Raw genomic sequence first — 12,480 nt, 5'->3', positions numbered from 1 at the left:
TCATGAGAAAGTAATGCCATTTAATTGGTGATGTTAGTGGTAAAGACTGCAGTCCATGAGGTCGCTAAGAGTCGGACACGACTGAGAGACTTCACTTTCACTTTTCACTTTCATGCATTGGAGAAGGAAATGGCAGCCCACTCCAGTGTTCTTGCCTGGAGAATCCCAGGGACAGGGGAGCCTGGTGGGCTGCCGTCTATGGGGTCGCACAGAGTCGGACATGACTGATGTGACTTAGCAGCAGCAGCAGCAGTGGTAAAGAACCTGCCTGCCAATGCAGGAGAGATAAGAGATGCAGGTTTGATCCCTGGCTCAGGAAGATCCCCTGGAGAAGGGAATGGCTACCCACTCCAGTATTCTTGCCTGGAGAATCCCAAGGACAGAGAAGCCTGGCAAGCTACAGTCCATAGGGTCACAAAGAGTCAGACACAACTGAAGCAACTTAGCATGCACAAGCATATGTAGCACAATCTCCTTTAATATGTGTATCATTTCAGATATACAATTCTATGACTTTCTTTTAACTTTTCTATTTTTAAAAATTTTTGGTCAAGCTGCGTGGCATGTGGGATCCTGGTTCCCCAACCAGGAACAGAACCTGTGCCCCCTCACATGGAAGCACAGTGTCTCAACCACTGGACCACCAGGGAATCCTCTATGACCTTAACATATCACTTAACATATCATTACCTCAAATCTTGTCATCTGCTGATATATGATTATTTATATTTATTTAATATTTCATGGCAATATTTAGGGAAACATTAAGTTGCCTAAATAATATTCTATTATCATATTATATTATTAATATTACAGTGTTATACAGTGTGAATACATATTGATAGTCATATGGCATAAGAGTATCCTAGCTTAATTTCATCGGGTATAGTGATAAATTGCATGACTTTTGAGAAGTTATTTGCATTTCAGTAAACAAGAAGGAAATTAACAGATACTGCATTAGATGATCTCTTTAGTTATTTAACTGGCTGGGGCAGAGATAGGAGATCATGAGATAAAATAGGAATCAAAGAAATATATTTATTATCGCTATTCTAGTGTGTTCTACAAAACATTCAGATAACAATATCCTGAGACGACACAGGGCACTTTATTATTTTATGTTTAATGTAAAATAACTGCCCCTCCATGTCAGGCGGGTATTGTCATGGAGACCCAGGACAGCACACTTCTGAGTTTGCACTAAGCACCTTCAGTCTGGTGTTAGTGGTTGAATGGGTCTCATGAGAAACAGAGAAAGTCTCTCTGTTGCAGATATTTTACGTAAGCTAGAAGATTCCTTATACAAAAGCACAATCCACCAATTGATAACATTTCAGATATTATTGGTTTGGGAATTCTTGAGCGAAGGTAATAAATAAGAAAATAAGACACACAGTAAGCTTTGTAGTTTAAAATAGAAAATAACTGAAAAATGATATAAAACATTATTCTCACATGGTTTTAATATCAATGCATTGCTGCTGCTGCTGCTGCTGCTGCTGCTAAGTCACTTCAGTCGTGTCCGACTCTGTGCGACCCCAGAGACGGCAGCCCACCAGGCTCCCCCTTCCCTGGGATTCTCCAGGCAAGAACACTGGAGTGGGTTGCCATTTCCTTCTCCAATGCAGGAAAGTGAAAAGTGAAACTGAAGTCACTCAGTCGTGTCTGACTCTTAGCAACCCCATGGTCTGCAGCCTACCAGGCTCCCCCATCCATGGGATTTTCCTTTTTGCTCTTCTCTAAATGTAATGTATTGTTGATCCTGAGAAAAATCAGCTCAAAAATATTAAAATGAAGGGTTAAGGTTAAACAAGTGACCTTAAATTTAAATATGAGACCAGGGAAAGACAGTATCTCATACATGTTGCTATGAGCAGTAATGAAAAATAAAGATATAAAACATTTGAAGTCAGGAGTAACTCCTGAAATTTTTGTTAGAATGGTTTAAAATTAAGTATATAATCCTAATTATCTGTTTAATTTTAGAAACATTTTGGAAAAGACAATAAAAGAGAGGCCTTTATCTCCCTCAATACATTATCTATCGATGGTTACAAAAATTATGAGCTTGGAAATAATGTTGATTAGATACTAAGCACTCCCGAGTCACAGATTATTTTTAATGAACATGCTGAACACGTATGCTTTTTGGCTCACAAGTTAGCACACGTCCTACAATAACCCTGTGTATGAGACAGCAGAGGAGACGCTGATGTATAGAAGAGTCTTATGGACTCTGTGGGAGAGGGAGAGGGTGGGAAGATTTGGGAGAATGGCATTGAAACATGTAAAATATCATGTATGAAACGAGTTGCCAGTCCAGGTTCAATGCACGATACTGGATGCTTGGGGCTGGTGCACTGGGACGACCCAGAGGGATGGAATGGAGAGGGAGGAGGGAGGAGGGTTCAGGATGGGGAACACATGTATACCTGTGGCGGATTCATTTTGATATTTGGCAACACTAATACAATTATGTAAAGTTTAAAAATAAAATAAAATAAAAAAAAATAATAAAAAAAAATAAAAAAAACATTCTTACAAGGTTAATCCAAATGTGACTGAATCAACACAAAAGCTAACCTGTTCAAGGTGAAAAAGTACATTTGCTATATCCAAGACCCTTTCCACTGTCTTCTCAGGATCTGAAGTGTCTTCTGTCCTATTGGGTAAGTCTTTGTAAAGAGCCATTTGCCATCTAATAGCAGGATCCTCCAACTGCAGGAAAAAGAAAACCGTTCAAAAAATACAGAGAAAAGAGAAGAACACCCACTTCTGAAGAGTCAATCTATAGCTACGTATAGAGCACAGGCTCAGGGTGAAAACATGATGCAGAGATCAAGACAGAATTACCTTGTACTCGTGAAACTTGTCATCTGGTAAGACAGACAGACATCAAATAAATGTTTACAGTAGTACAGGGCTGCTAGGAAGAAATATAAGGTACCTTGGGGACTTAACCCAATCTGTTGTGGTTGGGAAGATTTCTCTAAACAAGTGGGATTTAAGGATGAACTGAAGATCATCAGGGTAAGAAAACAGGCAAAAGCTATTTTTATTTTTTTCTTTTCCTTTGACTCAAATCAGTGAAAGATTTACTTTAGAGGCAATGATATAGGATCAAAAGGACTCAAGAACAGAGCCTAGACTCACTGAAACTAAGATACCAATGAATATAAATCAATGAAGGCATATCGAATCATATTTTGATAATCTATGGACTCTACTTTTTAATACTGTCAAATTTCTTGAGTTAAAGATATAAAGGAATTCTGAAGGTTTTTAAGAAAGATTATTTTAAACCATAGAAACGGACAAATACAAGCATCTTTCCAGGGATAGATCACTTCAAAGAAATAATTTAGGATAACTATGTCATTAAAAACAGGCAAAGCAATACTTTTATGTTTTTCCTCCCATTAAATATTTCCTTTCAACATGGGAAATGTAGAATAATGAAGAAGAATTAGATCAACAACATCCAAAGCTTTACAACTCCTAGCCAGAGAAAGCAGAGCCTGAATGTTTCAAAAAAAATAACTTTCACGTAGTCGGAGACAGAATTTTGTACACTGAGTAACTTGTCAACACCTATTTGTCCTCTGATAAAACAAAATGTGTTTTATTCATATACTTTTTTCATTTGAGGACTATTGGACGTACAGATTTTATTCTTTTAATATAAAATTACCCCCTCTTGTCCCCAGGATTACCAGTCCTACAATTTTAAGACAATGTGTTCAAGAAGGAGCTGAGAACAAAAGAACTCATTGTTTGTAAGTCCATATATATGGGGGCCCAACCCTTAGTATAAAAAGTATATAATGAAATGTTACAAAGAATAAGTATTCATTATGTCTTTACTTTCAGGTTTCATTCATTGGGAGATGAAATACTGATTATACATGTTCATCCTTCTCAGCTCTTCTCTTTCTTCCTGATACCACAATATACAGCATACCTTGTCCAAAGTATTCCTATAAGTAACCACTAGAATAGAATGGAAGGATTTCCTCCTGCTTATCCAAGACATAACTTTTTATTTGCTGTTTCCTGAGAGTGGCATACACACCTCAGAGGTACTGAATATTTCCTGTCTCTATTTGAGACCATGGTTGTCAAAGAATGGGCCCAAATTTCCTAAAAATCTTGAGATCCTTTCAGGGACACATGATCTCCTCAAACACCCATGTATAAACTTGAGGTTAAGCTGGAGGCTTTATGAATATTTTGAATAATGTTCAAAATCTTTTTGATTTTATCTGCAAAGACATCATGCTCATATGGGAATTAACCTCCTACTCTGTTAAAGTTAAAATTAAATGAATAATGGACTTCATAAACAAGTGCACATGAAATCTGTCCTAAATAATTTCTGTGCTTTGCAAATATTGCAAAAGCATGTCACACCTTTATCACATTATATTCTGAAGAGTTAAAAAAATGAATATGGTTTGGATCTTTGGAAATAAACATTTTAATACCCAGAAAGGGATACATTATACTATAATCAATCCTTTTTGACATCTGGACATTTTCATAATTTAAAAAATCCTCAGGAGGGACATCTGAATAGAAGCAAATAGTTGAGTCAAAATAATTAACTGCAAGACTTTTCATATTAAATAAATGGTCCAGTAAACAAATGAATAGTTTATCCACTACTATGAAATTATTTCCAAATAATGGTAAATACTTTGACAACAAAAACTACTTACAGCAAACATTTTACCCACAGTTAAAAAATAGACGTTATAATGGTTTCCATTCATGTTTCTCTTCTAAATGTACACTGGCTTTCCTATTACGGTAATTCTTACTATCTCCTATGTGCTAATGACTCTTAAACTTATTTCATTCCTGAGAACTAGGTGTAAAATATCAAATTTTCATAGACAACTGTCTCCATGTTAAAAAAGTCCTCAAAAAAAAAAATAAAATAAAAATAAAAAAGTCCTCAAATTCAGCTGTATGAAGGAAATTCCCAACCTTTATTTCAACTGGTGCCACTTTTTTTTTTTTTAACAAAGTTTGACAGTCTTTGGTGATGTACTTTAGAAATACATCATTTGTTATCTTAAGAGTCATTAATTCATAAGGATTTGCAAGCAGAATAATGAATGAATAAGATGATATATTTTCACTACCTTACTTGTTAAAGTAACATTATTTGTAGTATTTCTTCTAAAGAGAGATTAACTATATAGTTTATAGGTGCTAAGTATCCTTTTGAATAATATTGGGCTTACCTTGCCTTGTAAGTGAATATTACTGCGGATTATATCTCGAACTTCATCCTCAGTGTCTTTCTGTCAAGAAATAAATGTTACTTAAAAGAAGTCTTACAGTGCATCCATGGTCACAAGTCAATAGAAATAATTCCAACTTCTTTTGAAATAGTCTATGCCTGAACAAACATCTTTATAGGATTTAATACATGCCATAAATCTGGGGGATTATCACTCAGGTAATTCTTTGATATTGCTGGGACTTGAAACAAGACAACCGCCTAACAACTTCACTGAAAGTTCACTAGATTTAATGCAACTGAATTTCCAGGTCACAAGAAGTAGAACAGAGGCATCTTCCTTTAGGTTCAAACATAAGGAGGTCTCCAGTATTCTCTAAAATCTCCATGAAGTCATTTTAGCCAATAACATCTACAAATATGCAGTAATCATGAGGAGCATACCCTGAGAAGCAAATATTAAACAACAGCCAACGGGCCTGTATCCCTGTAGCTCCCTTGGCCACAACCGCCCCTCAACTTGCTCACAGTAGGGCCTCAAACTGTGGATATATAGAGAGGTTCCTCAGTGTGGGAGGGAGAATATACCTTTTATTTTACATGTATATAACATAGCATGCCTATTTTCAAAAAACTTCATTCTCTCTGTATAGCCATAGAGGAAAGTTGAAGGCCACCAAGAAATCTTGAGAACTTTAATCTTGATGCTCACAAAGGAGAAAAACTGATTTAAAAGTCAACATCTTATCCACCCACGATCAGCATAACACATTATGCATCTAACCTAACACATTATGCATTTATGAAAAAATACCCATCATAAATCTGCAGATACCTCTCATCACAAATTTGATATAGGAGTTCATATGAAATCCATTTTTTCCCTCACTACTAGTGACTTGTTGCCATCTTTCCATTTTGTGTGTGAATATACCCTTCAGGTGATTAACATAATTTAGAAATAAAAACAGCCTCCAAGAAAAATATTAGGCCATCTCTGTGTCTGAGTCCTAGGGCCTGTATAGAAAAACTGGTTAATAAAGCCTTCAATGAAAATAAACATGGACACAGAACAGTGAGACAAAGGAATCCAAGCACTTGAGGAGCTGGAGGTCAAATGATCTTTCCCAATGGGAAGAACAGGAGCCTTACCAGACTAAAGCGATTTTTGGCCAAAGCAATGAGCTCCTGGTCCCCAGGGGCACAGATGTTCAACCCAATGGGCAGCAACCGCTTCAGAGCGGCCACAATAAGAGATGTCTGCATGGAATATCGGTCCCCTTTGCGCTTCATTTTCTTCCTTTCCTGATCAGAAACAGCTGCCTATGGAACAAAGATAAACATTGGAATCTGCAACAATTTCTTGTCTCAGGATTCATGAGCCTTTTCTAACTGACTGTGGTTTTCATCTTCCTCATTTTCTGCTGGTCCCTGTTTTTGAAAATCCTACTGAGGATACCTCTTCTCTTTCTTTTCAGCATCTCTTGCTGATTTTAAGTCCTATTTCTCAGATTCCCAAGTCACTATAATTCCCCCATAGGCATTTCTATATTTTTTAAGAAAAAAAAAAGGGTTATTATTTTGTTGGCTTGTTTTTGTTTTTAGTCAGGCCACACCATGTGGCTTGAAGAATATTAGTTCCCTGGCCAGAGATTGAACCTAAGCCCCTGCCAGTGGAAGTGTGGAGTCCTAACCACTGGACCAACAGGGAATTCCTCTATATAATTTCAGAAGGAACTTGCACATTGTAATTTTAGAGAGGCATATGGATGTATGAAAAATTCATGGTAATTTCAGATACTGTGTGTTATATAATTATCAATGCTTAAGAGGAAAAAAATGTAAGAATAAATAGTTTTTACTTTGACAAATGCTTGCTTTGTCACACACACACACACAGCATATATAAAACTCTCAAACATTTATTTGCCTTTTATATAGGCTGAACACTTGTCTCCCCAAGGCCTTAATCCCCATCTAACAGAAAGAGACATATTAATAATATACTAATCAGTGTTACTTAAATATTTAGGATTATCTCTGGATGACTTGCTTACAACTGAGCACAGCCATGATACTTAAGTTCCCTTGTAATTCTGTTGAAAACCATGCCTGTGCTAGGGTTACCTCAAACTACAGAGTCTAATTTTCACTGGGTAGTGAGGATCCTTTTTCCTATTTAGAGGGCACGTTCGAAGACTAAAATTAAAACAACTGTCCCATATACCCTTGATCGTATATGTTAAATTTCTTTGTAGCAACAAATCAAACATTAAAGATATTTTTATGATAATGATATGGTGTAACAGTTTTGAGCTAAGAAAAAACAGAAGAAAATTTAACATACAAATGATTTGTCTTCCCCAAAAGAAGGCAAAATATATCATAACATGATACTCAAAATATATCACAGCATTGATACTCATGATACTTTTGCATAGTGAAAGTTTTCAAACAACTGAAATCATGTAGTGACAGTAGCTGATATGTTAATAATGTCATATATATTATATAATGTATTATATCATTACATATATAGCATATTTTGATATATATATATTAAATCTATAAAATCTGAACCATAGTAATAAGAATCACATTCACATTCCAAAGAGATGTACTTATAGCTTCGGTCATGTCCAACTCTTTGTGACCCTACAGACTATAACCCGCCAGGGTCCTCTATCCACGGGGATTCTCCAGGCAAGAATTCTAGAGAGGGTTGCCATTTCCTACTCCAGGGATCTTTCTGGTCCAGGGATCAAACCTGTGTCTCTTACGTCTTTTGCACTGGCAGGCAGATTCTTTATCACTAACGCCACGTGGGAAGCCCACTTATTGCATAGATCCCACTTTCATCTGTACCAATTTGTTAGAGATTATTAAGTTTCATAAAAAAAGTACAATGAATAGTTATTTGTACTCTTAAATTCATTAACCTATAAAAATAATGAATTAGTGGTTTTGAATGAGCTCTATGCTAAAAGGAAACATAGCCACAGTGATTAAAATAATCAACCCATATGAGGAAACACCATCCTAAAAATTAAACAGATTATGCAAACATATTTCAACCTAACACTGGTAATTCGGTCTTAGAAAAACAATATTACTAAATATTAATACATTAAAACCTACATTGTATTGGTGTTGAAATTTTCTTTGATTTTAACTTCTAAAACTCTTTCAGCTTTATGGTTGCATAAATAAATTGAACTTAAACTTGGTTTGATATTTATAAATATTTAGGTAATCTTATAATAAAAATAATTTAAATCAACACTAAAGGCAACTCTACACTGTTCAATTTTGAGAAATATTAGAAAAATTAATTCCACTTATGCTCAAAATATTATGTAATCTCATTTTCTATACCACAGGAAATCTGTAAACCGAAAAGAACAGTTAATATATCTTTGAACATTTATGGCTGATAACAGTCCACTGTTGGTATGAAGAAATTAAATATACGCAAAACCAAATATCCTCATGGACATCTGTATGTGTTGGTTTTCCTTCTTCAGTGCCTGTTTCCTCCCCAGACTTTGGAGCTCCATTAGGGAACTGGTCAAACCTATTTTGTTCCTTTCAGTATATAGAACTAAGCACTGTGCCTGACTCATAGGAGCTGTTCAATAATGGGAACAGAACTGCTATAGTTACTGAATGTGCATATTTTATTTTCAATCCATTACCTAACATTTGATTCAGACATGAATACACAATAACGTGGTCAATATGTAGGTACTGATGGAAGAAAATTTCAGATATTGAGATCTGGGGAAGTCATTCTTAGGTCACACATAATTTAACTGAAATTTTATGCTAACCAGAACAGCTTGTTTTGTGACCCGCCAAACACTCATTGCACATCTGCTTTAACCATTAAAGAAAACAATACATTTAAAAAATTAAAATAGAGTAACAATCGTTCAGGCATCCAAAATGGAGCTCAGTGGCCACTGTGAGTGTGGTTGGAGACACGATCCTGCATTACTGAGACCTGAATTTTCTGAACTCTACCAGACTCAAGGACACCACCAGCCACCCTCAAAACAAGATCTGCTAGCAGCTTCCAGCTGTAACCTTACAGTCTCAAGACCTCCTCTGGTAACTATGCAACTATTTCAGATCCCAATCAACCCTTACTTAACAAGCACACTTCTTGCCAGCTCCAATCATAATTCTAGACAAACAACTTAAGTAATTTTCTGGTGTTTGCCTTTATTAGTCTCCTGCATTTTGCAGTATAGCAGAACACACCTCTGATGAGTGCTTCTTGAATCTGTGTCCCCCAGGTTACAGTTCTGTTTGGCTCTGATAAAACTCTTGTTTATTCCTATTATTAAACTGTTCATTGATTATTTCTGTTGACAGTATAGTTAAGGAGGAAAGTAGGACAAACAAACTCTATCTTAAATAAATCTGTGTGTGTGTATTTCTATCTTTTTCTCACACACACCACAGATATAGCTCCAACAAATTCACCTAAAATGATCTAAAATTTAATAGAGGACCAAGAAAAAGGGAAGAATTTTCTAGTATTCCCCCAATGAAATGGCCTACAACTCTCCCAAAGTAGACACAAACAAAATCATAGATGACTTAAACATTTTTAGATATATGAAGTATAAAAGTGACACTATACATCAAAAAGACAAAAGATACAAGTTTTGGTGACAAAGTGGAAGAAAGGGAACCCTCGTGCACTATTAGTGGGAATGCAAATTGGTTCAACCACTGTGGAACTGCATGAAGGTTCCTCAAAAAATAAGAAAACTAGAACTACCCAAGTATTATGGCCAATTATCTATACACTAGCCTCTCTCTAGGCTACAGATATTTTGCTTTAGGTCAAACTGAGCTTCCCTATCCCAGATTACCTTACTCCACATTGGTCTGCTGGCCAACTTACAGTCTTCTTGTAGTTTTAGAAATGGTACTCCATACACATAGTGATTATCCCTGCTTGAGGGACTAGCTGAAGACTTGATATGTGACAATTTGTCTCTTGGTTGGTATTTGTATTTGGTCTCAATCTCTGTTCAGAAGGAGTTCCTGACAATCTATTTCAAATATGATAATATGCATGTTTCAATGCTGTGCTCTCAAATCATCCCACCCTCACCTTCTCCCACAGAGTCCAAAAGTCTGTTCTTTAATCTGTGTCTCTTCTGCTGTCTCACATATAGGGTCATCATTACCATCTTTCTAAATTCCATATATATGCGTTAATATAGTGTATTGGTGTTTTTCTTTCTGACTTACTTCGCTTTGCTTAATAGGCTCCAGTTTCATCCACCTCATTAGAACTGATTCAAATGCATTCTTTTTAATAGCTGAGTAATATTCCATTGTGTATATGCACCACAGCTTTCTTATCCATTCGTCTGCCGATGGACATCTAGGTTGCTTCCATGTCCTGGCTATTATAAACAGTGCTGCGATGAACACTGGGGTACACGTGTCTCTTTCAATTCTGGTTTCCTCGGTGTGTATGCCCAGCAGTGGGATTGCTGGGTCATAAGGCAGTTCTATTTCCAGTTTTTTAAGGAATCTCCACTCTGTTTTCCATAGTGGCTGTACTAGTTTTGCATTCCCATCAACAGTGTTAGAGGGTTCCTTTTTTTCCTTACACTCTCTAGCATTTATTGTCTGTAGACTTTTGGATAGCAGCCATTCTGACCAGCATGAGATGGTACCTCATTATGGTTTTGATTTGCATTTCTCTGATAATGCGTGATGTTGAGCATCTTTTCATGTGTTTGTTAGCCATCTGTATGTCTTCTTTGGAGAAATGCCATTTTTTGATTGGGTCATTTATTTTTCTGGAATTGAGCTGCAGGAGCTGCTTGTATATTTTTGAGATTAGTTGTCAGTTGCTTCATTTGCTATTATTTTCTCCCATTCTGAAGGCTGTCTTTTCACCTTGCTTATAGTCTCTTTCATTGTGCAAAAGCTTTTAAGTTTAATTAGGTCCCATTTATTTATTTTTGCTTTTATTTCCATTACTCTGGGAAGTGGGTCATAGCAGATCCCGCTACGATTTACGTCAGAGAGTGTTTTGCCTATGTTTTCCTCTAGGAGTTTTATAGTTTCTGGTCTTACATTTAGATTTTTAATCCATTTTGAGTTTATTTTTGTGTATGGTGTTAGAAAGTGTTCTAATTTCATTCTTTACAAGTGGTTGACCAGTTTTCCTAGCATCACTTTTTAAAGAGATTGACTTTTCTTCATTGTATATTCTTGCCTCCTTTGTCAAAGATAAGGTGTCCATAGGTGCATGGATTTATCTCTGGGCTTTCTATTTTGTTCCATTGATCTATGTTTCTTTCTTTGTGGCAGTACCATACTGTCTTCATGACTGTTGCTTTGTAGTATAGCCTGAAGCCAAGCAGGTTGATTCCTCCAGTTCCATTCTCCTTTCTCAAGATTGCTTTGGCTATTCGAGGTTTTTTGTACTTCCATACAAAGTGTGAAATTCTTTGTTCTAGTTCTCTGAAAAATACCGTTGGTAGCTGGATAGGGATTGCATTGAATCTATAGACTGCTTTGGGAAGTATACTCATTTTCATTATATTGATTCTTCCGATCCATGAACATGGTATATTTCTCCATCTATTTGTGTCATCTTTGATTTCTTTCATCAGTGTTTTATAGTTTTCTATATATAGGTCTTTTGTTTCTTTAGGTAGATTTATTCCTAAGTATAGAGACTCCCCTGGTGGCTCAGATGGTAAAGCATCTGCCTACAAGGCAGGAGACCTGGGTTCAATCCCTGGGTAGGGAAGATCTCCTGGGGAGGGAAGATCTCCTGGAGAAGGAAATGGCAACCCACTCCAGTATTCTTGCCTGGAAAATCCCATGGATGGTGGAACCTGGTAGGCTACAGTCCATGGGGTCACAAAGAGTCGGATACGACTGAGCAACTTCACTTTATGCCTAAGTATTTTATTCTTATCATTGCAATGATGAATGGAATTGTTTCCTTAATTTCTCTTTCTGTTTTCTCATTGTTAGTGTATAGGAATGCAAGGGATTTCTGTGTGTTAATTTTATATCCTGCAACTTTACTATATTCATTGATTAGCTCTAGTAATTTTCTGGTGGGGTGTTTAGGGTTTTCTATGTAGAGGATCATGTCATCTGCAAACAGGGAGAGTTTTACTTCTTCTTTTCCAATCTGGATTGCTTTTATTTCTTTTTCTTCTCTGATTGCTGTGACTAAA

At 36.3% G+C, this 12,480-nt stretch overlaps 1 protein-coding gene across 1 annotated transcript in view; it reads right to left on the bottom strand.

Moving 5' to 3' along the window:
• RYR2 (ryanodine receptor 2) overlaps positions 1-12,480 on the bottom strand; it is a 764,447-nt gene that overhangs the window by 128,855 nt on the left and 623,112 nt on the right. Inside the window, exons 74-76 of the mRNA XM_055589046.1 lie at positions 6,404-6,574; positions 5,253-5,312; positions 2,587-2,721 (exon numbers count right to left, since the gene is read on the bottom strand). Of these exons, the coding sequence (XP_055445021.1) occupies positions 2,587-2,721; positions 5,253-5,312; positions 6,404-6,574 (366 nt within the window). The remainder of the gene's footprint in view (positions 1-2,586; positions 2,722-5,252; positions 5,313-6,403; positions 6,575-12,480) is intronic.

This window comes from Bubalus kerabau, chromosome 1 (assembly GCF_029407905.1).
Source record: "Bubalus kerabau isolate K-KA32 ecotype Philippines breed swamp buffalo chromosome 1, PCC_UOA_SB_1v2, whole genome shotgun sequence".
Taxonomy (NCBI): Eukaryota; Metazoa; Chordata; class Mammalia; order Artiodactyla; family Bovidae; genus Bubalus; species Bubalus kerabau.
Note: the sequence above shows the minus strand (reverse complement) of the source record. Positions and strands in the feature narration are given on the sequence as shown.